Consider the following 23,998-nt stretch of genomic DNA (forward strand, 5'->3'; position numbering starts at 1 on the left):
AGTTGCACCTTCTATAGATGGATGCATTTTGGGCACATTTTAGCATTCAAAGTTGGGAACAGAAGATCAGAGCTCAGCCACTCTCCAGGAACATCTTCCCTAGTTCCAGAATGCACCTAAACTGTGTCGCTGAGTTTTTAATCTCCCACACCATGCACACAGTCTTTCCCAAGGACTCCAAGCCAACAAACTCAACTTTAAAGTAAAACTTGACAGGCTGTGTTTGTTACATCACTAGCATAAAATCACCAAAGTAAAAGGTCTTCATATATTTCCACTATTGTCCTGTAAAGTTTCCACACTCACTTCAACAGGAAGCCTCTGATCTGACATTTGCAAACAAAAGTTAGTAATGAGACCCAATGAGTCAAAGTGATCATCATCACTTTGCTCCCCTCTCCCCCCATGCTCATTACTTCACTCTCATTCAATCACCCCCTCCCCTTTCTTTTAAACTTGCTGTATCCTGTGGACTATGGATCTGATTAAGACTGTGGAACTGGTTGGCCAGCAATGAATAACTACAAAATCATTTACTCACATGTTTGGATTATTACATTACCATCATTATATTAAAAGAAAATATTGTTGTCGAGTATAAAAGATACCTCTTTTAAAATACTTTCCATGGACTGATTACAAAGAGTATATTTATTTATATAGTGAGGACGTGTAGGAAATAATACCTTTAATATACGTTAAAAGTAAGACAAACCTTTATGCTTTCCCTGTAGTTTTCATATCCCCACATGTATTTTAGTATAGGATACATAGGTCGCCTGTAGTTAAATTTTTGTTCAAACTGATGTGGATCACCTGGAGGCAGAAAATGTCAGCAACAGTGGTCTCAATAAAACTACGTTCATATCAAGAATTGGTTGTTATTTAGAAATTCTCTGGACCCGCTGCCAAGTGCAGGGGCAGCCAATAGATAGGACTGTTCGGTGAGCACACGTGTACTGCCCTGGTGATATATGGTTTTGTGATTTTATCGGGTTGTCTGCAAAACAAAGCATTTTACTGTACCTCGGTACATGTGACAATAAAGTATCACTGAATCATAAAATGGTAGAGTCAGTCTAGGGCAAAAACAAATTCCATGCTCTCTGGTGAAAAACAATAAATAGGGACAATATTTTACCCCTCGAACAACTTTCTGGAAAGTAGAGAGAGGTGTGATGTTCATACATCAAGATGTAAGTGAACAAATATTTAGTAGCCAATGAAGTACTTTAAAGTATGTGGTGACTATAGTTGTATAGGACTATCACTATAGTTATATACTAGTCCTTCAGCATTTATGTTACAACATTTCACACATACCTGTGAATTCAATGTCCACAAACACTTTGATAAGTGCTTCTGCGAGATAGTATGCCTGTCGGAATGAGGCGAAGGCCCGCTCTCGGTGGAACATGCTGCTCATCATTGGATTCTGCACCTGCTCCATGTGAGGCATCACAGCCTCAAGCACCTCAGCCAGCTTTGCTCGTAAATGAGGGTTCTTCATCCTGAGGTATTGAAGGGAGCAGAGGAAAGAAGCTAGCCAGTCAGTCAGCACAAATCCCTCAACACAATTCAATGTTACAATTTTGTAAATGAAAAGAAATAATGATGTAAATGAGATGCGGGGAAGAAATTGGGCAAAATATGCCAGTCATCAATAGGTTTAAAGTCTGGTGCTTTCAACTGCAATACTTTTTTTAATGATACTCTTTCAATACTTAAAGCTGCTGTTATAATGTTCTGCTTCAAAAGTGTATAACCCTGATAAGCATTGATGGTTTATTCTCCTAGTGCAAGAAGACAAAAAGATTTCAAATGCCTAAAATAATACTTGATGAAAGTATTAATATGATGAAAATGACCAATACTCCAGATGAAAGAATCTTTGTGAAACTCTGCTCCAATCTTTGCTGCAGAAAATAATTTTTGCTTGCATGCTATTTTATCCAAATGCTCCTGGGAGACAAATCTATATTAACTCAATAGTGGAATTCTTTCCCACAGAAAGTTGTGGAGGCTAAGTTAGTGGATATATTTAAGGCAGAGATAGATAGATTCTTGATTCATACAGGTGTCAGAGGTTATGGGGAGAAGGCAGGAGAATGGGGGTAGGAGGGAGAGATAGATCAGCCATGATTGAATGGCAGAGTAGACTTGATGGGCTGAATTCTGCTCCTTTCACTCATGAATAGTGTCACAATCTACATCTATCTAAGACCTGTACATTGCTGAATAAATTCAAGAAGTTCCCAGCTTTTACCTCTCTACGTTACCCATGAATACACTGACAAAGTTTAGGGCTTGTTCCAGGGCATCGCCTGCAGTTTCCAGAATGTCATCTGCAAATCTTCGTAAGAAGATGAAAAAATCTCCCAGATTTTCAGCAAAGAATTCTGTGACAAAGAAATGGAAACAGAATAGTGACTATATCAAAAAGAAACAGTGCACATTATTAACTAGAAAGTATTTTACACTCTTGCTTATCAAATTAGGTTGAAATGGAAAAAGGTTTGCAGGCCTTGAGAACATTCCAAAATACTACATAATCATTTCATAGACACTTTGAATACCGTTACCCAGGAGATGACAGACCTGCTAATTGTAAGAAAAATAAATTTTGCTCACAGTTAAAAGTATAGTCTCGGACCACTGTAACTTACTAAGAAATATAACGTCCATTTCCACCCACAAAGTTCCACTATTTTGTGAAGTGGCCTTGGTTATGGTTTGGAAAGAAGGCCTTTGGTGTTTTGGTGCCCATTCACTTTACTTTCTCTTAGGAAAGAGAGCGAGATGCTAAGTAAGTCAATATTGAGGCTGACTGCATAATTAGTAATAGGAATACTTTATTGTCACATGTGACTAGGCACAGTGAGATTCTTTGCTTGCATACACAATGTATACAAACAGCAACCACCCACGACACTGACAAAGTTACAAAGCACACCTGCTTCCCCCTTTTGTTTGTCCCCCCCCCCCCACCCGCCCACCAACAGTCCCCATTGTCCATAGAATGTAGAAACAAGGAACCGCATCTGCAGGTTAATATACAAAAGGACACAGTGCTGGAGAAACTTAGCACGACAGGCAGCATCTCAGGAGATCATGGACAGGTGGTGTTTCAAGTCGAGCACATTCTTCAAACTGATGGCTGATGCTTCGGTTGATAAGTAAATAGTTATTAGTCTGAAGTAGGTGCCTCAACGTGAAAAGTCACCTGTCCATGTTCTCCAGCGATGCTGCCTGACCTGCTGAGCTACTCCAGCACTGTGTCCTTTTGAATCCTGGAAATAGAAAGGAGCAAGGAATTTGACATGTTTGGCAGGTCTGTAAACACTGATTTTACTCTCTAAAAGTGAGCTCAGATTAACTCACCGCAAAGAAACAAGACAATGGGAACAAGAGCTACCTATAATCACGTTGAACAATATAACTTACATTAAAAGTTAGACCAGTGTTTCACTATAAATAAAAATTAGTTAACCTTTAGTCATGCTCACAAGTATTTGCAGTTAGAAGCAGAAGAGACAGAGGATGAACGCTAATTTTGAGAGGTAAAAAAAAAAAACAGAACAAAATGTCAAATGTGGTGAGCAAAGGATATTAAATGCTCACATATTCAAGAGGGCCATGCAGGTCCAAGGTATCATTGGCCAACATTGAGCTTCAGTTATTGCTCTCTCTACGAGTAATGCACACATTGAAAAGATTTTTAAAATAATAAAATGAACAATTAAACAAAACTACACTGGTGTTCTTTGTTTTGTAGTTCTCAAAGGTGAAGATGCCCTGTATGCCCAGATAACAGCACAGACCATTCAACCTGGATGATCACCCATGATCACAGTGAATGGCGGTGCTGGCTCGAAGGGCCGAATGGCCTACTCCTGCACCAATTGTCTATTGTCTATAACTCCCAAGTCCTAACGCAACAAGATCATGGCCGATTTCTCATTTCAATTCTATTAACCTAACAATATTTCATATCCTTTGATACTCCATCAAAATAAAATCCATGAATATCAACTTGAAAATGTAATTGATTGAGCATCCACAGGGATCATATGCAATGTGCTTAAATCTCTGTTAGGACATGCTATATACCTGGAATATGAGAAAGCATGCAGTATTCCACATCCAGAAGAGGGAATTTCACCTCCATGTATTCTGTTCCTCGGTTGCCTAGAGAAAACTGGACCAATATCGTAGTGGTAGAGATTTGCAAGTTCATACAGTTCTGGAGCATCTGTGGCTCTGTGGCTGCTGCTTTGGTTGATAAATAAATGGTCATCAGGCGTTCGAATTGCTCACGCAGGTTGTCTGCCGCTGGGTTGGAAGACTGCTGTGCTTCCCTCCAGGCAACCTGTAGCCGGTGCAAGCTCTGGTTCATCTTTATCATTTGATCGTGTAATCTGTAAAAACAAAGAACCCAATTGCATCTTTGAGAGGTCCATGCACTATAGGGGACATCACACTGAGGCAATGCAAAAGGATGACATTGGGAGAAATCCTGCATGTAGATCACGATGGTAGGAAAGGCGATTTACAATGCTCAAAATTGAAACAGTAATTATTTTTAATACTCACATTGGTTGGTTTTTCAAGAAATATATGAAATTTCATTAAAACATCAATTATTGTTTTAATGGGAATTGCCCCTAACTTTGAACAATTGGTTAAGTGAACAGATGATAGAAGTAGGGAAATGTTGAGGAAGATTTCTTCACCTCGTTTTTGACTGTCAACTACATGGTCAAAGAGGGATCGTATCACTACAGATCACCCTTTAAAAAAGTCGATTCCTCTTATCTCTTATATCCAAAGACACTACTCTTTGGAGATAATCAATGGATTTTCAGGGCATGGTCTTTCTCATTTGGGTCTCAGCATGGAACAGTTGACCACGATACCCAGTTTGCCTTCACCTTAAGTAATTATGCATGATGCTGGAAATACCTAACATGTCAGGCAGCTTTTGTGGAAGGAGAGTTAATGTTTTAGGTTCAAATTTCTTCATCAGAGCTAGGAAAGAGAGAAAGTAAGCTAACTTTTAAGTTATAGAAATGATGTGGCGGAAGGTACAACAAAGGCTTGTTGACCTTGTTTCTCTTTCCACATATGCTGCCTGATTTTTATTTACATTTGTCATTTAATATCCAGATTCATCGCAATATCTGATATTATAACTCTTAGCATGTGTTGGTGAGCAGCTTGCCACCATACTCATAAAACCTTCAATATCTTTACTGCCCTTATTGGCTGTATGAATGTGCATATCCACATTTAAAATGACAAAACTCTCAGGCTTGGCGGCTAGTTTATCGTTTACTCAATCAGTCAATGATTCATCCAAGTTTTCTGCTTGGTTACCCCAGAATAGGATTTAATCCCATCTCAGAGTGGTCAAAGTTCTCTTTCTATGAAGAGAACAGGAAAATTAAATGGCTCATGATACGCCAGTTTTGATATGCTTTCATCTTTACAATTTCTTACATCTGGTTATTTATGCATTTTCTCAGTACCTGTGAAAACCCAAGCGTAAAGCAAACTGAGTCAGGACTAAATTCTCCGTGACTAGGTTATATGTTTCAGCGAATGGTGGCTCCAATTCCGATGGCATAGAAATTAAGCATGTCTCCTTGTCCAAGCCTAAGGTAAAGAAATAAAAAGCTGTCAGAAGAGAGATTTTCGTGCTTAAGTTTTCATATTTAATGTGATTCATAGAGAACAGATTTCCCGAATCAAGTCATAATAATTTACATATAGGTTATTATAGGCTCCAAATTCAAAGAAGTGGTACCCTTTTGCAGGTGTTAAAACAGTTTCGAAATTCACAATGATGAAAAAGCCATGTTTGTTAACTGAAGCAAAAATGTAGCGCCCACTGCATGGCTAATGTATCAGAAGTGATGCCCAGCACCATGTATACAGCATTTGCTGCCCCACTTCACATGCAAACAACAATCCCAGCTCCTTTAATTTAACTGGGTTACCAAGAACAGGGAAGGATACTTATCTGAAGATGTAGCTAGTATTTCCAACACCATCTCCCCTTAACTGCGGTCACAAGAGACTGCAGATGCTGAAATCTGGAGTAAACAAAACTGCTGGAAGAACTCAGCAGGTCAGAAAGGAATTGATGACATCTTGGTATGAAGCAATAACAATTCCTTTCTATCGCCGACCCCACCCCATGTGGCTCACCTGCTGTTCCTCCAGCAATGTATTTATTGCTCCTTAACTGCTGCTTTGACCGGACTTCTGGTGACCCTCCACTTTTCTTGCAACCAGCCACTCCTTCACCCTGATAGCCTCCTCAACCCACCACCTCCTCTCCCCTCTGTCGGTTACTTTCACCTCTAGCAAACGCTGCCATCAGGCCATTTCAAATTCACATATTTCTAAGAGTGGATTGGGCAGAACTATACATCAGGCAACATAGCAGTTTTCAGCAGACTGATAACATAGCAGTTATTTGGCATGCAATACGTGTACACCTATATTAATGAAATCTTTGATCATCCCATAGGATTTTGACATAGGAACTCCCAGTCTTTTGGTTCCGTTCCAAGATGACATTTAGCTCTTGCTCACAATGACTAGGTATAGTATAGCCTGACTTGTCTTGATTACCTCTCGAACAGAATAGAAATCATGGCCAAGGTCAGTGAGAACCTGGGACTGTCAATGGCAAGCACAATCAAATGCTACATCAAAAAGGCAATTGGTACTTAATTTTAATGCGTTATGGAAATCAAAACCAGCTGTGCATCTTTGCTAGTCTTAATATGATGCTAAAACTAACTTACAAGTGAAGCAGAATAAAATGGTTTCCCTCAGTGAATTTTATTTAGCTTGACTACCGTGTCAATCAGAGCCAAGATGACAGATACGTGCTTCATTTAACATAGGAACTGTGGAAACTTTAACAAAATAACAGTGTTGCACAAAATGAAAGATTAACAACCCAACCAAAATAACGTCTAGCCACTGGTAAAATACACCATCTCCATTTCAATCCTACCTTTCATATGTACATTTCTACTTTTCTGCTCTTCTTCATTCAATTCCTTCAGGGAACAATAAGTAGGGTTAAAAGTTAAAAGCTTCAGTGACTTTGGTTTGCAGAAGGGTTGACAAAGTTTCAGCAAAGCCGCACCAAGGTTCAAGAAGAAGGCATCCGATGCATACATTTGGAAGAAGAGATCTGGCATCTGGTTAGCCCAGATTTTTGTCCGACCAGAGTTGGCATGGAGACAGTTTCCCAACCAGGAAAGGATTCCTTGCTTTGTATCAGGGGAAAGCTGGATGAGGTTCCGTAGAATCGGATGGAGTTTGTCATGAAATTGAACCATGAACTGCAAAATGAAAGTAAGAACATCTGAGTATTCTTCTCCAAACTAAGATGTTAAACAAACTTAATGTCTGATGTAAGCAGCAGGAAAACCAACAGGCAAATGAGGCAAAGCTGGCTACCAATCCAATCAGTATTAACAGCAGATATGTGTGCGCCCTCAATGACAAAGAGATTCAAAAGAAAATGTAAAGACCAAGGTTTAGAACTATTAGATCCACGTGATCTCAATGAATAAATGCAGAGTCACCAACAACCCCATGTTTAATTGGAGTAATTCTAAAAATAATCTGAAATAGAGAAATATCACATATCAACAGCTTCCAGAATTTGTCAAATGGATTACTTTTTACATCAGTGAAGAAGGCAGACCATTGGCAATAAATAGTTCGATGAAGGGTTTCAGAACTGAAAAATTGGCCATTCCCCTTTCCACAGAAAGATTTTTCCAGCATTTTATTTCAGAATTTCATCACTGCATTTTTTAAACTTTCTGACTATTTATAATACCCTGTAATATAGGCATAATTGTGTCAATGATGTTGGTCAGGACAACTCTTCAAATTGTGCCACAAGGTACATGACCTCTAACTGTGTAGCTGGCTATGGTTATGTTTAACCCTTAATGATGCAACAAACCATTTACACTGGTTGCAGCCGACTTGGGTGCTTTTGTATGCAGCAGAACCGCAACCCACAGAAATCTTATACAAGTAAACCTACATCCAAAAAACACCCAGTTGGTACTTGAATAATTTGTGGGAAAATTTGTTAAAACAATATCCTCTGAAACATTTCAGAGGACCTAGAGGACTGGTCCGAGGATATTATCAGTCACATATCTTTAGGAATATCCCGGAGATAAATGAGGCAAGAATCACCGGGCTCAGGAACAGCAACTTTCCGACAACTATCAGGTTCTTGAACCAACCTGCACAACTCCAAACCAATGTCAACAATAAGATCATTGACAAAACCAGGGACTTGTTTTTTAAAAAAAAAAATAAATCTTTTTGCCCCAATGTCTTGTTTTTGCACTTCTTTCTTTTAGAAATGCGTGCAATTTAAGTATAATTTGCTTTTGTGTGTTTCTGCGCATATATGTGCCTGTGCATATGACAATAAACTCGACGAATAACATTCAAGTTGTCTTGATGTGAATATTATTTTGAACAACCTATGGAACAGGCTGCTGGATGGAATAGTGGAGACCAAGGCAGCATCTTGTCCAAAGGACAGTAAGAGATCGGCAACAAATATTTTCCTTAATAATACACAACATGAATCAAATTAACGAAACAGTCATGAGATGCCAATGACAGAACTGATGACCATAAACCATTCTGGAACACAATTACAAAGGGGAATACTCAATACTCAATCCAATTCTTTCGAGCTACCCAATCTCTAATTTAATCACCATCCATTCATTACAAATGCAAGCGTCTCAAGTTGAATTAAATGTAGAAATAACCAATTCCTAGTGGATTCTGACACCAATTTGATATACAGAAACTTCCACTGGATTGAGGTTAAGGAGGTTGTGTGGTTGGAAGAAGAAATGAGGAACAAGGGAGGCAAGATAAACTATAGGTTCTCTACTAATAATCTGAATATTTACTGAAAATTCTGGGGCTACTTGTAAGATTGATCTACACCAGGGATGGGAAACCTTTTCACGTTGGAATGCCGCATTAAGTTAGCTGTAATCTAATAAGGCCGCATCCAAGAAACTTCAATTAGATATACTTCAAAATGTACATTATTTTGTTAAAATAGCCCTTAAGACTTACTAATGTTTTAATTGTGGCCGTCAGTCGGGGAGGATTATTTTGTTGAATCTTCTTTTACTCTTTAGTATTTTAAATACGTTCATTTTAAGAATAAAATTAAAATAAAAGACGAACACAAACATATTAATAAAAAAAGGATTTGTTCAACAAAATTTGGATTCATTCAAAAGGCCGCACTTAATGGCCTAGAAGGCCGCAGGATCCCCACCCCTGACCTACACAAAGTTAAATATACAATCTACTCGTTGAACTAGAGGCAGAGTGTGGCAATCTGAAATAAAAGTGGTGGAAAATAACAAATAATTGCATGCACTATACCACAGGCCTTCAAAGAACCCAACTTGCCAAAGACGCACCTGGTGAATATTCGACTCCTGGACTTTTATTTCCTGAGGATTAGACCGTGAAGGATTCAGAAAATACAAGTGACTTTCCACCAGTCCTGGAGTCTTCAGCAAACAAGAAATGTTCAGGACAGTTCCTAGCAGGGTCTGCTGGTACATGTTCCCATTTTTTGGATCCTTTGGTTTAATGTAATCCAAGAAAGCCTAATGACAAATTTAACAAACTAATTACATTGCAATTTATGGATTAAAAAAAATCAAATATTAAATTTAAATATTAAAACAAATGACATTAACTTAAACGTAAATGTATTATAGGTAATCAGCAGCTACAACATAACACATTTAAAAAACTTTAAACATGTAGATATCAACTGCCAGATCCCCACGATCCATTACAGAATTATAAGGATTTTCGCAAGATCTCCAAAAAGAATAGCAAAATATCAAGAAAAACAGAATTTTTGCTCCAATCAAAGCTTCCCCAGGTGGAAAATGCACATTTAAAATCTTGTGAATGGGAGAGAGGGTGTGCTTACAAAGGTGCGCAAGATTGAATGAGGATAGGAGCAGGGAGGTTCTACTGCAGTTGTACAGGGTCTTGGTGAGACCACACCTGGAGTATTGCGTACAGTTTTGGTCTCCAAATCTGAGGAAGGACATTATTGCCATAGAGGGAGTGCAGAGAAGGTTCACCAGACTGATTCCTGGGATGTCAGGACTGTCTTATGAAGAAAGACTGGATAGACTTGGTTTATACTCTCTAGAATTTAGGAGATTGAGAGGGGATCTTATAGAAACTTACAAAATTCTTAAGGGGTTGGACAGGCTAGATGCAGGAAGATTGTTCCCGATGTTGGGGAAATCCAGGACAAGGGGTCACAGCTTAAGGATAAGGGGGAAACCCTTTAAAACCGAGATGAGAAAAACGTTTTTCACACAGAGAGTGGTGAATCTCTGGAACTCTCTGCCACAGAGGGTAGTTGAGGCCAGTTCATTGGCTATATTTAAGAGGGAGTTAGATGTGGCCCTTGTGGCTAAGGGGATCAGAGGGTATGGAGAGAAGGTAGGTACGGGATACTGAGTTGGATGATCAGCCATGATCATATTGAATGGCGGTGCAGGCTCGAAGGGCCGAATGGCCTACTCCTGCACCTAATTTCTATGTTTCTATGACATCAGTTGTGCTGTAGTGCAGCAGATAGTTTCATATATTAAAAATACAACCATTTGAGGTAAGTGGCAGAGGGCAGCTGGCAGCCATGGAACCAGTCCCCCAATCCAAGTCAGCAACTTGAGGGCTGAGCAAGGTAAGACAATAAAGTCAAGCTGACTGGTACATTTTTAAGGCAACTTTCGTCATGCAAGCTATTCTTGGTTAAACTCTCAAGAAATGATTAACACTCCACGAGGTCATTTTCAAAGGTCATTTTGCAGATTTTGTAGCTGCAGCACAACAGAACAGAAAAGGTGTTTTATCTGGAGCTCATTTTAACCATTCAAACGAATCAGCATCAAAACAGTGTGGTGGCACAGTCATGCAACTGGTAAAGCTGCTACCTCACAGTGCCAGAGACCTGGGTTCAATCCTGACCTTGGGTGCTGTCCGCGTGGAGTTGGCACATTTTACCTGTGACCACATGGGTTTCTTCCCACAGATTCAGATTCAGATTCAGATTCAATTTTAATCACATCCCTCAACATGCGGGTTTGTAGGTTTATTGGTCTCTGTAAATTGCCCCAACTAGGTAATGAGTGAATAGGTAAACAGGATAACAGAATTAGCTTTAACGAGTAATCGGTATGGACTTGGTGGGCTAAAAGGCCCATTTCCATGCTGAACACACTTTGCAAACAATTACCCATCCCATACTCCACATTGTCCAGAAGCACCTTGATTGCTTAATTTAAAACTTAAATCTTTAGTTTTATTTAAAGATTCACTGAAAACAGGATTGAAACTCACCCTTCCTTCAAACACATTGTATCACATTTTAATCTGAATTACTGGGTGATATTGTCCCCACTATGTAAGATGGGATAGTAGCACAAAATAATGATTTTGTTTTAGTCATGTGTCTTCTCATATCACATGTCTGCTGATCTTCACTGATCATCCACTCATTTATCTCTTCCCGCCTTGGTTACTGAAACTCCGTTTACACTGGCATCAGCCAATCATCCCTGTCCCGCCTGCAATTGGTCCAAAACGCTGCAGCGAGACTCCTGACGGGCACCCGAAAAAGGGACCACATCACCCCGATTCTGGCCTCTCTCCACTGGCTCCCAGTGCGGTTCAGAATCAATTTCAAGCTCCTTCTTCATGTATACAAAGCCCTTAACGGGCTTGCCCCCACCTACATCAAAAATCTGCTTACCCACCATACCACCTCCAGGTCCCTCAGATCGGCCGACTTGGGGTTACTGACCATCCGGTCTAGGCATAAGCTCAGGGGCGACCGCGCTTTTGCGGTTGCAGCACCTAGACTATGGAACAGCATCTCTCTTCCCATAAGAACTGCCCCCTCCATCAACTCTTTTGTCTAGACTTAAAACTTATTTCTACACTCAAGCCTTTCTTGAGGTCCTCTGAGGGAGTGCTGTATGTATGTATTTATGTATGTATTGTTGATCTCTGTACCACTGTTTGTAGCACGTTAGTACCTGCACTAATGTAAAGCACTTTGGTCAACGAGAGTTGTTTTTAAATGTGCTATAGAAATAAAATTGACTTGACTTGACTTGACAACATTACAAATGTTTTAACAACTAAACTGAATGGTACGTGGGAAGGGCAGCTAACAGACTATAATATGCATTCATTACATTGTACATCTAGCTGATAGAAACTCCACTACAGGTAACTTCAGTGACCATGGCAAACCAAAAGAGGATACAGGATAGAATTTTAAGGATTTCTTACTTGTGCTAGGTCAAACTGCCGGGTGAAATAAATGAGGACATCCAGATAGCTGTACAGCATTGCGTGGCAGAGATCCAACTCTTTAATACGGTGTAGTATTATGTCCAAAACTGGAAATATGACTTCATTGAAGGTCCTGACCTCTTCTTCTTCCTTTAACATCATTATTACTTCTTCCATGAACTCAGCAACATCATCAAACTCTGTATAAGTAGAGATTACACCATTAATTTTATTGAAACAAGTAGAATGGTTAATGCTAATAAGCTTTCCATCAACGATATTTATTGCAAAATATCAATTATTATAGTTCTATAAATTCTTATAGTGGAAACTGTTTCCTGTTTTTGGATGGTGGTCACGACAGATTGAATAACCATCCACATCTCTATACAGTTGATCGACGGAGTCTTTGCAAATGTAAGGCTAGAAGCATTGACACCCAGAGCTACATTTCATCCCACTTCCCTGCACACTTAGCAGGCTCAAGGCAGTAGTAACAGTCTATCTTAGTACCTCACTGTGCTTGGGGCCTCCAATTTCTAATCACATTTATGTTAATTTGAAGGTTTCTTAAAGTCTTTATTTACAAGAAAGTTAAATAATCATCTGCATCATTTCAGTCCACAATTAATCTCATTAAAACAATGTTCTTAGACCTCCCATCCAATCCATATACTCAGATTTCAGAACATTGGCACGATTGGTCCCCTCAGCCCTCCAGCCCCATTATTTGTTACTGTCCATAAAGATACTGGAATAGATACGATAAATTTATCAAATGTCCTGTCCTCTCTATATATCACCCTCAGCTTTAAATATTTTGATAGTAGTATGCTTTTAGTGATGCAATCCATGAAATAAGCCAATGAATAACATTTTGTATTGATTTTTCAAAATTAGTAATAGGTACAGTGCATAAAAAATAAATAGACACACATAATATCAATGGGAAACACTGCTCCAAGATTGGGCTTGAAATGGTTTGACCAAACAACAAATGGCATGTTGGAAATGGGAGAGGACACCAGTGCATAACCTTGCATCACGGTAATTCTTTTTCCACAGTTGCTGCCTGACCTATTATGTGTTTCCAACATTTTCTGTTTTTATTACACATTTCCTGCATATGTAGTTGTTTTTTTTTTTTAAATCATGGCAGTGGAATTGTGTATCCTGAAGGTGTATCCAGCTGCATTCCAAAACCATGGAAATTAAGATTTGGGTTCCCTCCACAAAGGAGGAATTTACAATGATTCTATCGATGAATTCTGTGGGAAATTATTTGTAAGCAGCTCAGATAAAGGATCAATTTAACCTGCATCCCAGTAGCCCCTTTTCCTTCTGCCAAGATCTGGTTTTGTTCTCACCCATGCGACTTTCACATTACCTATTCTGGCTCCAATTTTTCAGAAACAATGTCAATCATACATAGCACCCCAGCTGACACTATTACTGTATCTAGAGCAAATAAATGCTGGAAGAACTCAGCAGGTCAGGCAGCATCTGTGGCAGAAAATTGATAGACAACATTTCAGGTCGGTACACTCTTTCAGACAATTTTATGTCCAGCCGACCCCATCACATACATGGAGATCACAATCAATTTCCCATTGCATGCTTATGTGGCTTGTTAGTGCGATTCAAACCCACTAAGCAATTTTGACTTTAAATCAATTGCGACCAAATTTCTTGGGCAATGACAAATGACAATTCTGAGTATATCATTCAACTAGTAACTGTGATTAGAATGCCAACCACTTCAAAAGATACTGAAGTGGCTATGGAGGACTTTGCAACATTTAGGCGGTACAGTGGTGCTGCAGTACAGCTGCTGCCGCACAGCACCAGAGACCCAGATTTGATGCCAATCTCGGATGCTGTCTGTGTGGCGTTTGCACATTCTCCTGTGACCGCATGGGTTTCATCCGGGAGCTCGTTTCCTCCCACATCCCAAAGCTGTGCAGATTTGTAGGTTCATTGGCCTCTGTAAATTGGTGTGTAGCGAGTGGATGAGAAAGTGCAATAACATAGAACTAGTGTGAACAGGTGATCGATGGTCAGTGGGCCAAAGGGCCTATTTCCAGTATCCCTAAGCTAAACTAAATATCTCAAATTTGTCAGGTGTTGTACAAGTGCAATTTCTTGTATAAAAATATATTCTTTCACGTTCACCAAAACATAGTGCAAACTGATTCAGCCCCTCACACAAATATTACAGCTGGAATATTTACTTACGTGGTCCACTTACTCCTTCAAGAAGCAATTCAAGTATTTGTTCATAGATATTCTGATCACCATAGATCTCAGGAGTGAGAAGAGCAGTGCGTGTATTGGACACAATCAGGGCCTTACAACGAATTGCATAAGTCAACAAGTTTTCTGGGACTTTTGTAATCTATTGAGAAAACATATTTTCGTCAAACTATCGAACAGAAAAAGTACAATTATGTAGTATTTCAAATAGTAAAAATGATTCCAGCACAGATTTTAACTTACAGGCTGAAATTGATACATTTATTTGCCTCTTTAAATAATTCCATCCATACCATACCTACATGGGCAAAGGTCTGCGTCAAGTACATAAGTTGATTTCACATGTGAACTGAAATATTCAGTGTGGCAGAGGCCAAAATGTGATGACTTTGAATGGACATGCTACTGTTATTCATTTTCTAGTCACATGCGAGAAATAGTCAATGTGGAAACAGGCCCTTTGGTCCAACTTGCTCACACCGGCCAACATGTCTCAGCTACACTAGTCCCACCTGCCTGCGTCAGGTCTATATTCTTCCAGGCCGGTCCTATCTATGTACCTGTCTCTTAAACGTTGGGATAGTATCAGCCTCAACTACCTCCTCTAGCAGCTTGTTCCATACACCCACCACCCTTTGTGTGAAAGTTACCCCTCAGATTCCTATTACATCTTTTCCCCTTCACCTTAAATCTCTTTCCTCTCATCCTCTATTCACCTACTCTGGGCAAGAAACTCTGTGCATCTACCCGATCTATTCCTCTCAAATAGTCAATTGAATAACATAAAGGAGAATTACTGCGTTCCAGAGACAGGAGCAACACTTGCATGTGCATACCTCCCCTTTTACTCTTTGGAAGCAAGCAAATAGGTATTTCATGACTTCCTTCTCTCCAGCATCTCGATCAGCGGTTACATTCATAATGTTTGCCGGTGTCATACAGATCAAATGAGTTCCTGGTTCTGGAATCAGCATTCGATTGAACAAAGCCTGTTAAAATAAACAATTATCTAAAATTAATGTTCGTCATCTTTGACTTTAGTCAAAAGGTACAAGGTCAAAATTCTAAATCGACATCACATCCATTATTCCGAATTCCTTACCCATCATAAAAGGCAAAAATACTGATCCTGGCTTACAACATTACTAATACTTGGCAAGTGTAATGTAGTCTTAAAGGTACCATTTCCAGATAATATCTGTCAGTTCAAATTACAACTGAATTGCACAAAATACTCATTACAGAATATTTGAGCTTTAATCATAATTCAGTTATTGAATTGTTTTAAAACATAATAGGCACTTATAGGACTGCACCAAAACAAAACCATTCACTGTATTTGCACCAGAACAAAACTAGTCCCTCTATTCTTAACAAAACAAAAACAAATTTGAGGCTGAAACTGATTTTTTTCTCAAAAGGACACAAAGTGCTGGAGTAACTCAGGAGAACCTGGACAAGACGTTTTTGGTCTCAATCGTGTTCTCCGAGATGGTGCCTGACCTGCTGAGTTACTCCAGCACTTTGTGTCCTTTTATGTATTAACCAGCATCTGCAGTTTTTTGTTTCTAGAATTGTTTCCACTTCTCTCGCTCCTAAACTTGCTCATAAAGCATGGTGCTTTCTAATTTCTCAAAATAATTGTTTTGATCATATCACAAGGTTCCTTAAGTAACTCAGGGATTAAACAAACATTGAAAATAAACCAAACCTTGTTTTTTTTTTTTTTTTTTAAATCAGTGACTTCATACCTGACTTCATCATTGGGGCATGCACGACTGAAGTGAATTATTCTATTTTTCAACAACAGTATATAAAATTGCTTGTTTGAAATTCTCATTTGACAGTCATTCAATTTAAGCAGAAAATGCACATCAAGTATTTCTTCCTCAAAGGAAATCAATTTTGAGAAGCTGCATAGCACCCGCAGACTGAGATTTGCTGCCAACCTTCTAATTACATATTCAGAAACATTAATTTACACATCAGAATCATGGGACACACAAGTTAATGGCCAAATCCACAGCGGCATTACAGCAAGGTCTAGACCCTGACTAAATAAATTATGAAGGAGTGCAGATACACTAAATAGGGGGAAGTAGTTGTTTCGATATTGGATAAAATGACTCCAAGTCGTCATTGTATGCTGCCTGTTCATCGGTATCAGCATGCCACAAGCTAAAACCTAGCCACTATACCTTAATTTCCTTCTCATCAATGAAATGATGAGTAAGATGGAATATAAAAAGTAAAATAGCCTGGATGGAAATAAACTTTGGCAAATTTACACAGTGGTTTGATTCTACTTTAGCCTGCAAATTGCAATAGTTCAAAACGGTAGAGAAGGCAACATTTCATAAAGCCTTAAAAGCTTTGTTTAGGAGTCAGGGCCATTTGAGGAAAAACTACTCAGAGGAATATAGTTGAGATGTATAAAATAATAAAACTGAATACATTTGGCTGATAAGGATAATAGGATGGGAAGGCATACATGTGGAAACAAAAAAAGGTCTTGACCCAAAACATCACCCATTCCTTCTCTCCAGATATGCTGCCTCTCCCGCTGAGTTACTCCAGTATGTTGTGTTTACCTTCATGTAGAAACAAAGTTAATCTTAGCGTTCTCAAATATTACCTTTCGGAATAAAAATATACCATAACGTGGTATGTATTGTTCCAATATGTAAAGGAAACTTGATAAGTGCCTGAGGGAAGAGGACTTTAATTGCACATAATGGGTTAATCACTTCAAGCTTTGCTGAGCAGCCTCTGAGGGTTAGAGTAGAATTTCTTCAGCTATTTCCATGACTGCTCTGGGAGGTTTTACTTCTCCCCTGGTAAGGGAGTCTGTAAACAGTCTACAAGGGTGCACCACTTCTGAATTTGTCCTGTCTTCCCTTTTATTTCAGCATTTGATTTTCAGGGCAAGGTTGGTGTACTGTGCTCATCTTTGCACTTTGCATTATTGAACAGATGTTGCATTGTTTAGAAGGGAGTCCAAGAGGTGACAGGATATTCCCGAATTCGATGTTCAAGTTACGAGGAGGGATTGTCTATCCTGTAAAAACCACTGAAAGAATTTCAAATTCTTCTGTCAGACACAATATTTGTAGCGGCAGACGTGGTGTAAAATAATGAATCATAATATAAAATGCAGAAGCTTTCTCTTTGAAGGTGATTACACTGTTGGTACGATTTCCAGATGTGATGGTTCTAGAATATAACAAGTTTCAAACATAACCATGAATACTTATTGCAAAAAGAGATTCTTGATGCTAATGGGAGGCGAGTGGTGTGACAAATAGAGGATGCTAGCTTGAGAGTTAAGGAATCAAATGGCAGTGGAGAAAAGGTACACCAGATGGCTCAATGAAACCTGTGCAAGATATTATAAAACTCTTGCTTTATTCAATAACCAGGTGACTGGGCAAGACCACCTCATGTAAAGGAGACAAGGAATCAAGGTCACATTACAATTCTTATACTCAGTACCCTTACCGATGAAGGCAAGCATCGAACAGATACAACTGATTGCAGGAATCTCTCAATCCTATCACTTATTTATAGCTTTTGTCAAAATATCTTGTTTTGACCAAAACTAATATCTAAGTAAGTAATCATCCTTATGTAATTGAGATTAGTTAAATACCGCAAGAAATCACCCAGTGAAAAAAACAAACTATTAGCAATTATTTATACCTGTTCAACATTTTTCATGTCAAGCCAGTCCTGCCCATCCAGGTCCACGGCCATATCGTCCAAAAAAACACAGCGTGGTGGAATTCCATTCCCTCCCTTCAAACTCGGGTCACCTATAAATATATTATAATTATATTAATCTCAATGTCACTTATCAGAAGTTGAGTTAATGAACAGGCCTCATGTGGTTGACTTCAACAACAACAAAATATTGCATTTAAAGAGGGGGGGGGGAAATTAAAAGAAATGAGGGAATAATTGCATACAGAGAATATAAAGAAATTATACATAAACCAACGACAAATAACTTGAGGATGGGATGTGGAATACAAGAACACGGCATAGAACATTATCAAAGGGCATGATGCAAACAATGAGGGTACAGCAAGGTGTAGAATATGAGAAACCGTTTAAAGAAAGAGAATGGGATTTGAAAATATTGAGGGGCTGTGGAAGGAGAAACACAAATATTTATTTTTAATCAATTGTCCCATAACAGACCAAGGCATGATATGCAAGAAAGATATAGGTGAGAGCTTGAATCCAAGCTCATGTGTTTCACCCAAGAATGCTACACTTGTCAAATCATCTTGCACAGATTTTTGAATTTGAAATTAGGCAATGTCTGGCAGAACTGTTTTCTTAGCAAGTGAATGACCAAAACAAAGCTTCTCTGTTTCTCTCCCCACAGATGTTGTTGCTCTGTAAAGTATTTCTTACAGTTTCAGATTTTAACTTGGACTATTTGTATAGGCTTCCATTCCTGTAGTATAAAGTGATTCTTTCTTAAAGTGAATAGGTTAAATATCATAGACAAATTTAGGGATTAGCACTGAACTACGCATTAATAGCAATTGCCATTATACTGCTGAAAATCTAGATGAAAAGTAACAATTACATTTGCTTGGATTCATAAAGAAACATTTAATTCACAAGCTTAAGTGCCAGGACAGTAGACTAACATTAGAGCATTTCTGCACATCAATACATTTATTTACACCCACTGACCGGCAGATTTCTCAGCTTTTAAAATATACTGATTTAATAATTGCAATGCCACAGCTTAAAAGTATTCCCAATTCAACAGCAAACTGGCAGCCTTGCACAGGTGCAAGCAACAGCAGGGAATACTTTTCTGAGTACTCGGGTTAAACACTTTGTATATATTGTCGTTCTGCCACTGGATCATCAACTTTAAATTATCTATACAAGATAAGCATGCTTGATACTCACTGTTGTCAAGGGTAATAAGAAAGATGCGCTGAAGCATGTGGTTGATGTTGAGTTGTTCACATATTTCCTTTTGAGAACGAAATGCACGGTTGGTGTCTGTAAACGAGTCATTGTCGACGCTCCCAATACTACTGACGTCAGAATCTTCACTGTCGTAAACTTCTTCTGTAGATCCTGAACGGTTTGACACTTGCACAATCACAAAAGAATGAAGTTTACTGCCAGATAAATACTCAGGTTTAAAATGTCATAACTTTGTTCTTCTGCGGGGTTAGCCAACTTCATTAGGTGCAAATTATGGATGAAGATTTCCATATTCAGTAAACTTAGGATCAATATCAGATGCATCCCCATCCCACGGAACTCACTTCCGCATATATCCTATAGTTACAAATCTTTAACTTTTACATTGGCAATCACTACCTTGAAACTTTTTTCTCACACCTGCTACGGCCGCACAGTGGCACAGAAGATTTTTTCCTTACAGCGCCAGAGACCCGGGGTTGATCCTGACTACTGGTTCCGTTTGTACGGAGTTTGTATGTTCTCCCTGTGACCACATGGGTTTTCTCCAGGTGCTCTGGTTTCCTCCCACATTCCAAACATGTGCAGGTTTGTAGGTTAATTGGCTTCTGTACATTGTCCCTAGAGAGCAAGATAAACTAGGGTATAGGTAGTCGTTGGTTGGCGCGGACCCGGTGGGCTGAAGGACCTGTTTCCATGCTGTTTCTCAAAACTAAACTAGACCTTCTGTTTAATCTCGGACCTTTGTCTGCATATCAATATCTCCCTCCCCTTTGCCTATGTTCACCGATTACCTACCACCATGCTTTGTCCTGCCTCTCTCCACTCATTGCTTCCACCCCCCACCCACCCACTACAATTAGTGTGAAGAAGGGTCCCGACATAAGTATCACCTATCCACGTTCTTTAGAGATGCTGCCTGACAAGCTGAGTTACTCCAGCACTATATTTCCTTTTTTGTAAACCAGCATCTGCAGTTCCTTGTTTCTACTCAGGTAAGCTTGATTAGCAAATTGGTTTTCATAGACAAGTTGGGCCAAAGCTCCAGTTTCTGTGATGTAAAATCCTGTCACTCTAATCTTCTGCTTGATTTTCACCATTCTAACTTCAATTCAGATAAAAAATCAGTAATATGCCCAAACTCCAAATAAAGACTAAAATATTACAGAAAATAATGTTTTTCAATATCAATATGTTTACTGCCTCTGAGAAGAGTTCTTTCTCATAATTAAAACCTCTGATGGAAAATACAGATTCTTAAAGGTTTAATTATAACTTTCCAAAGTGGTAACCATCAGTCTTCCTTTGCTTTCTAGAGGCAGATGCAACTTTCTTTTTAAAAACATTATACAATGTTCTCCAATTATCCTGCTGTTTAGCACTGAAGATTGCTTATGAATACTCTTACCAGAAGGACATTAGAGACCCTCCCCCTCGATCAGTTGTGTGAACATTAGTCATCTTGTCAGGAGTTTTCCAAATCCACACATACTTAAAATTCTACATCAACATGCAAACTTCCATGTTTATTAAATTATGTTCCCTCGCCTACTAATTGGCCAGAAAGGTTAAACATTCAGAAACATCAGTTGAGAAAACCTCAGGTTCCAGGTGAGAAGTGTACAGACACTGATTTATTGCAAATTTTGGGTTACAACACATCAATATAAATCAATGACAGCACATTTTTATACTGTGAAACACATGATACTTCATGAGGTTTAATATTGTACCACTTTGGAATCTCAAACAATTAGCAATGAGTACAAATGTTTAGTTTATTGTCACTTGTGCCGAGGTACAGGGAGAAGCTTTTATTGTGTGCTAACCATTCAGCGGAAAGACATTACAAGATTACAATCGAGCCATCAAATATGTGAACAAGCACCTGCCAAATTACAAGATAATTTAAGAAATTAAAAGTTACAATCACTAAAGGTGATGATAAAGCAGTGATATTGCCTATTTTAAATAAGGAAATGAAAGATGATGGTTATCCTCTTTGCAACCAAAGGTGGCTTCATGTATAAAGGCTGCATTTACAAAAAGTTGCAAGTTGAGAACTCTCCCATCTGGCCATGTCAGCTCTGACAAATTGTCATGAATCACACCACAACTATGAGTAATTTGACACTGAGATCAGTAAAACTATGCAAGCAGCCGGATTGTTATGTTTGACTCTTGCACTACGTGACTGATGCATCAAGAAATGACCAATACATCCTGCTACACTGCTTCCCTGATCCTGGCACTATAACACATCAAATAACTGAGAATCAATGCAAGATTTTAAAAAAACAGTTGAACAAATTTTGACAAAGACTGAGCTTCACCTGCAACTTGCATTCACATGAAAAAATATCACGATGTGTATATACTTGAAAAGCCGGCTGCTAATTTGACCTACTCCTTCTGCAGTGTTCGTTTCGCCGAACACCTCCGCTCGGTCCGCAAGATCCTACCTGACCTCCTGGTGGCTCAGTACTTCAACTCCCCCTCCCATTCCCCATCCGACCTCTCTGTCCTGGGTCTCCACCATGGCCAGAGTGAGCAACACCGGAAATTGGAGGAACAGCACCTCATATTCCGCTTGGGGAGTCTGCATCCTGCGGGCATGAACATTGAATTCTCCCAATTTTGTTAGCCCTTGCTGTCTCCTCCCCTTCCTCAGCCCTCGGGCTGTCTCCTCCCATCCCTCAGCCCTCGGGCTCCTCCTCCTCCTTTTTCCTTTCTTCTCGACGCCACCCCCCATCAGTCTGAAGATATACTTTCAAGAGAGCTAAATAGGGCTCTTAAAGATAGCAGAGTCAGGGGATATGGGGAGAAGGCAGGAACGGGGTACTGATTGGGGATGATCAGCCATGATCACATTGAATGGCGGTGCTGGCTCGAAGGGCCGAATGGCCTACTCCTGCACCTATTGTTTACTCGCTTCCTACATTTTCTAAAACAGATGTTAAATTCATATTTTAACATTTCCCAAGATGGGAAATTAAGGATCACAAAGAGGTTACCCTTCACAGGTTTTGCAAACCTTGCTTTCAACAATCTGCGTGTAACTGAGAAACAGACTGTCTCAAAGACCATAAAGTTTGCTTACCTGTTGGGACCTCTGGGGGTTGCTGCTTTTGGACAGAGGCAAATTGCTTGGCATCAGCCACCGAACTGAAGAGTGCTGCAAAGGGGTTGCTAGATATGTTATTGTTATTCTCCTGGTCAGTCATTTCTCTTCAAAGCCCACTCCATCCAGCTCCAAAGCAGGCTGTGAGGAAGACAATGCAAAGTACACACACCGTTTAGCAATGCTGACAGAAAATCATTTAGGCATGTCACAATATATAGAACAAAGTAAAAACCCTCAAAATTGCATAAATGATCACCTATACTGGAAATAGTCGGCTGCTCTGTGCAATAGCCCAAAGTTAATCATCCTTAACTTTAAGTGTAGTAAACAAGCTTTCATTAAAGTAATATATGTAGGAAAGAACTGCAATCGAAGATAGTCACAAAATGCTGAAGAAGGGTCTCAACCCGAAATATCACCCATCCCTTCTCTCCAGAAATGCTGTCTGTCCCGCTGAGTTACTCCAGCATTTTGTGTCTACCTTTCAATAAAGTAGCCTGCTATTGACGAATCTGAACCACTCATGGACTGTAGGGAATCACAGAAAAAAAACTATGTCAAAGACTTTCCACTGAGATGCAATAGTCAATTTGGTAGAAAGTTGTGCCAGTTTAGAGGTTCTTCTTCTTCCAACCACTGCCTTCTCCCCCACTCCTGAAAAATATGTACAAACAGTATGGTGAAAACATGAACTTTAGCTCCCTGGAAGAAATATTAGTGTGCCATACTGGATCACCTACATGACCCCTGATTAACACTCTCTTTTCAAGCCACAGCTACAAAATCAATTTTAATGCTCTAGAAGCTACCCTGACTGAGATCAGCTGACAAAGCACAAGCTAGTGACTGAACCTGACTGGTCAATATATATGACTCAGTGCATCAAAAGGTTGCAACAAAGAAAAATATAATCTATTTAATAAAAGAAACAGGGGGATTGCTTAAAAAGAAAATTGTTGCATGTAGTGCTAGATGTGCACAAAGTGCTGGAGTAACTCAGCAGGACAGGCAGCATCTCTGGATAGAGGGAATGGATGATGTTTCGGGTCGACACCCTTCTAGATGTTTCCCATTGTGTGTAAGTGACATTGAAACCTGAAGAATTTGATACAAACACAATTTCTAGAATTCCACATTAAAATCCAAACTTAAATGTCAATTACAAGGATCAATTCTCTTTGACCTTCGAATAATCAATAAATGAAGCAGATTCTTTGCAAATACTGCTTCTTTAACCGAATC

At 39.2% G+C, this 23,998-nt stretch overlaps 1 protein-coding gene across 3 annotated transcripts in view; it reads right to left on the minus strand.

Moving 5' to 3' along the window:
• The window catches only part of ube4a (ubiquitination factor E4A), a 45,252-nt gene that overhangs the window by 7,659 nt on the left and 13,595 nt on the right, over window positions 1-23,998 (minus strand). For 2 of the 3 annotated variants that reach the window (XM_033049700.1, XM_033049698.1), the window contains exons 2-14: window positions 22,733-22,894; window positions 19,609-19,797; window positions 18,376-18,488; window positions 15,513-15,665; window positions 14,659-14,818; window positions 12,421-12,623; window positions 9,510-9,701; window positions 7,031-7,364; window positions 5,529-5,655; window positions 4,111-4,418; window positions 2,267-2,399; window positions 1,324-1,511; window positions 716-816 (exon numbers count right to left, since the gene is read on the minus strand). In XM_033049700.1, the coding sequence (XP_032905591.1) occupies window positions 716-816; window positions 1,324-1,511; window positions 2,267-2,399; window positions 4,111-4,418; window positions 5,529-5,655; window positions 7,031-7,364; window positions 9,510-9,701; window positions 12,421-12,623; window positions 14,659-14,818; window positions 15,513-15,665; window positions 18,376-18,488; window positions 19,609-19,797; window positions 22,733-22,856 (2,325 nt within the window). In that variant the 5' untranslated portion in view covers window positions 22,857-22,894. Of the gene's footprint in view, window positions 1-715; window positions 817-1,323; window positions 1,512-2,266; window positions 2,400-4,110; window positions 4,419-5,528; window positions 5,656-7,030; window positions 7,365-9,509; window positions 9,702-12,420; window positions 12,624-14,658; window positions 14,819-15,512; window positions 15,666-18,375; window positions 18,489-19,608; window positions 19,798-22,732; window positions 22,896-23,998 lie in introns of all 3 variants that reach the window. The other variant, XM_033049699.1, reaches the window with a different exon arrangement.

This window comes from Amblyraja radiata, chromosome 33, assembly GCF_010909765.2.
Source record: "Amblyraja radiata isolate CabotCenter1 chromosome 33, sAmbRad1.1.pri, whole genome shotgun sequence".
NCBI lineage: Eukaryota > Metazoa > Chordata > Chondrichthyes > Rajiformes > Rajidae > Amblyraja > Amblyraja radiata.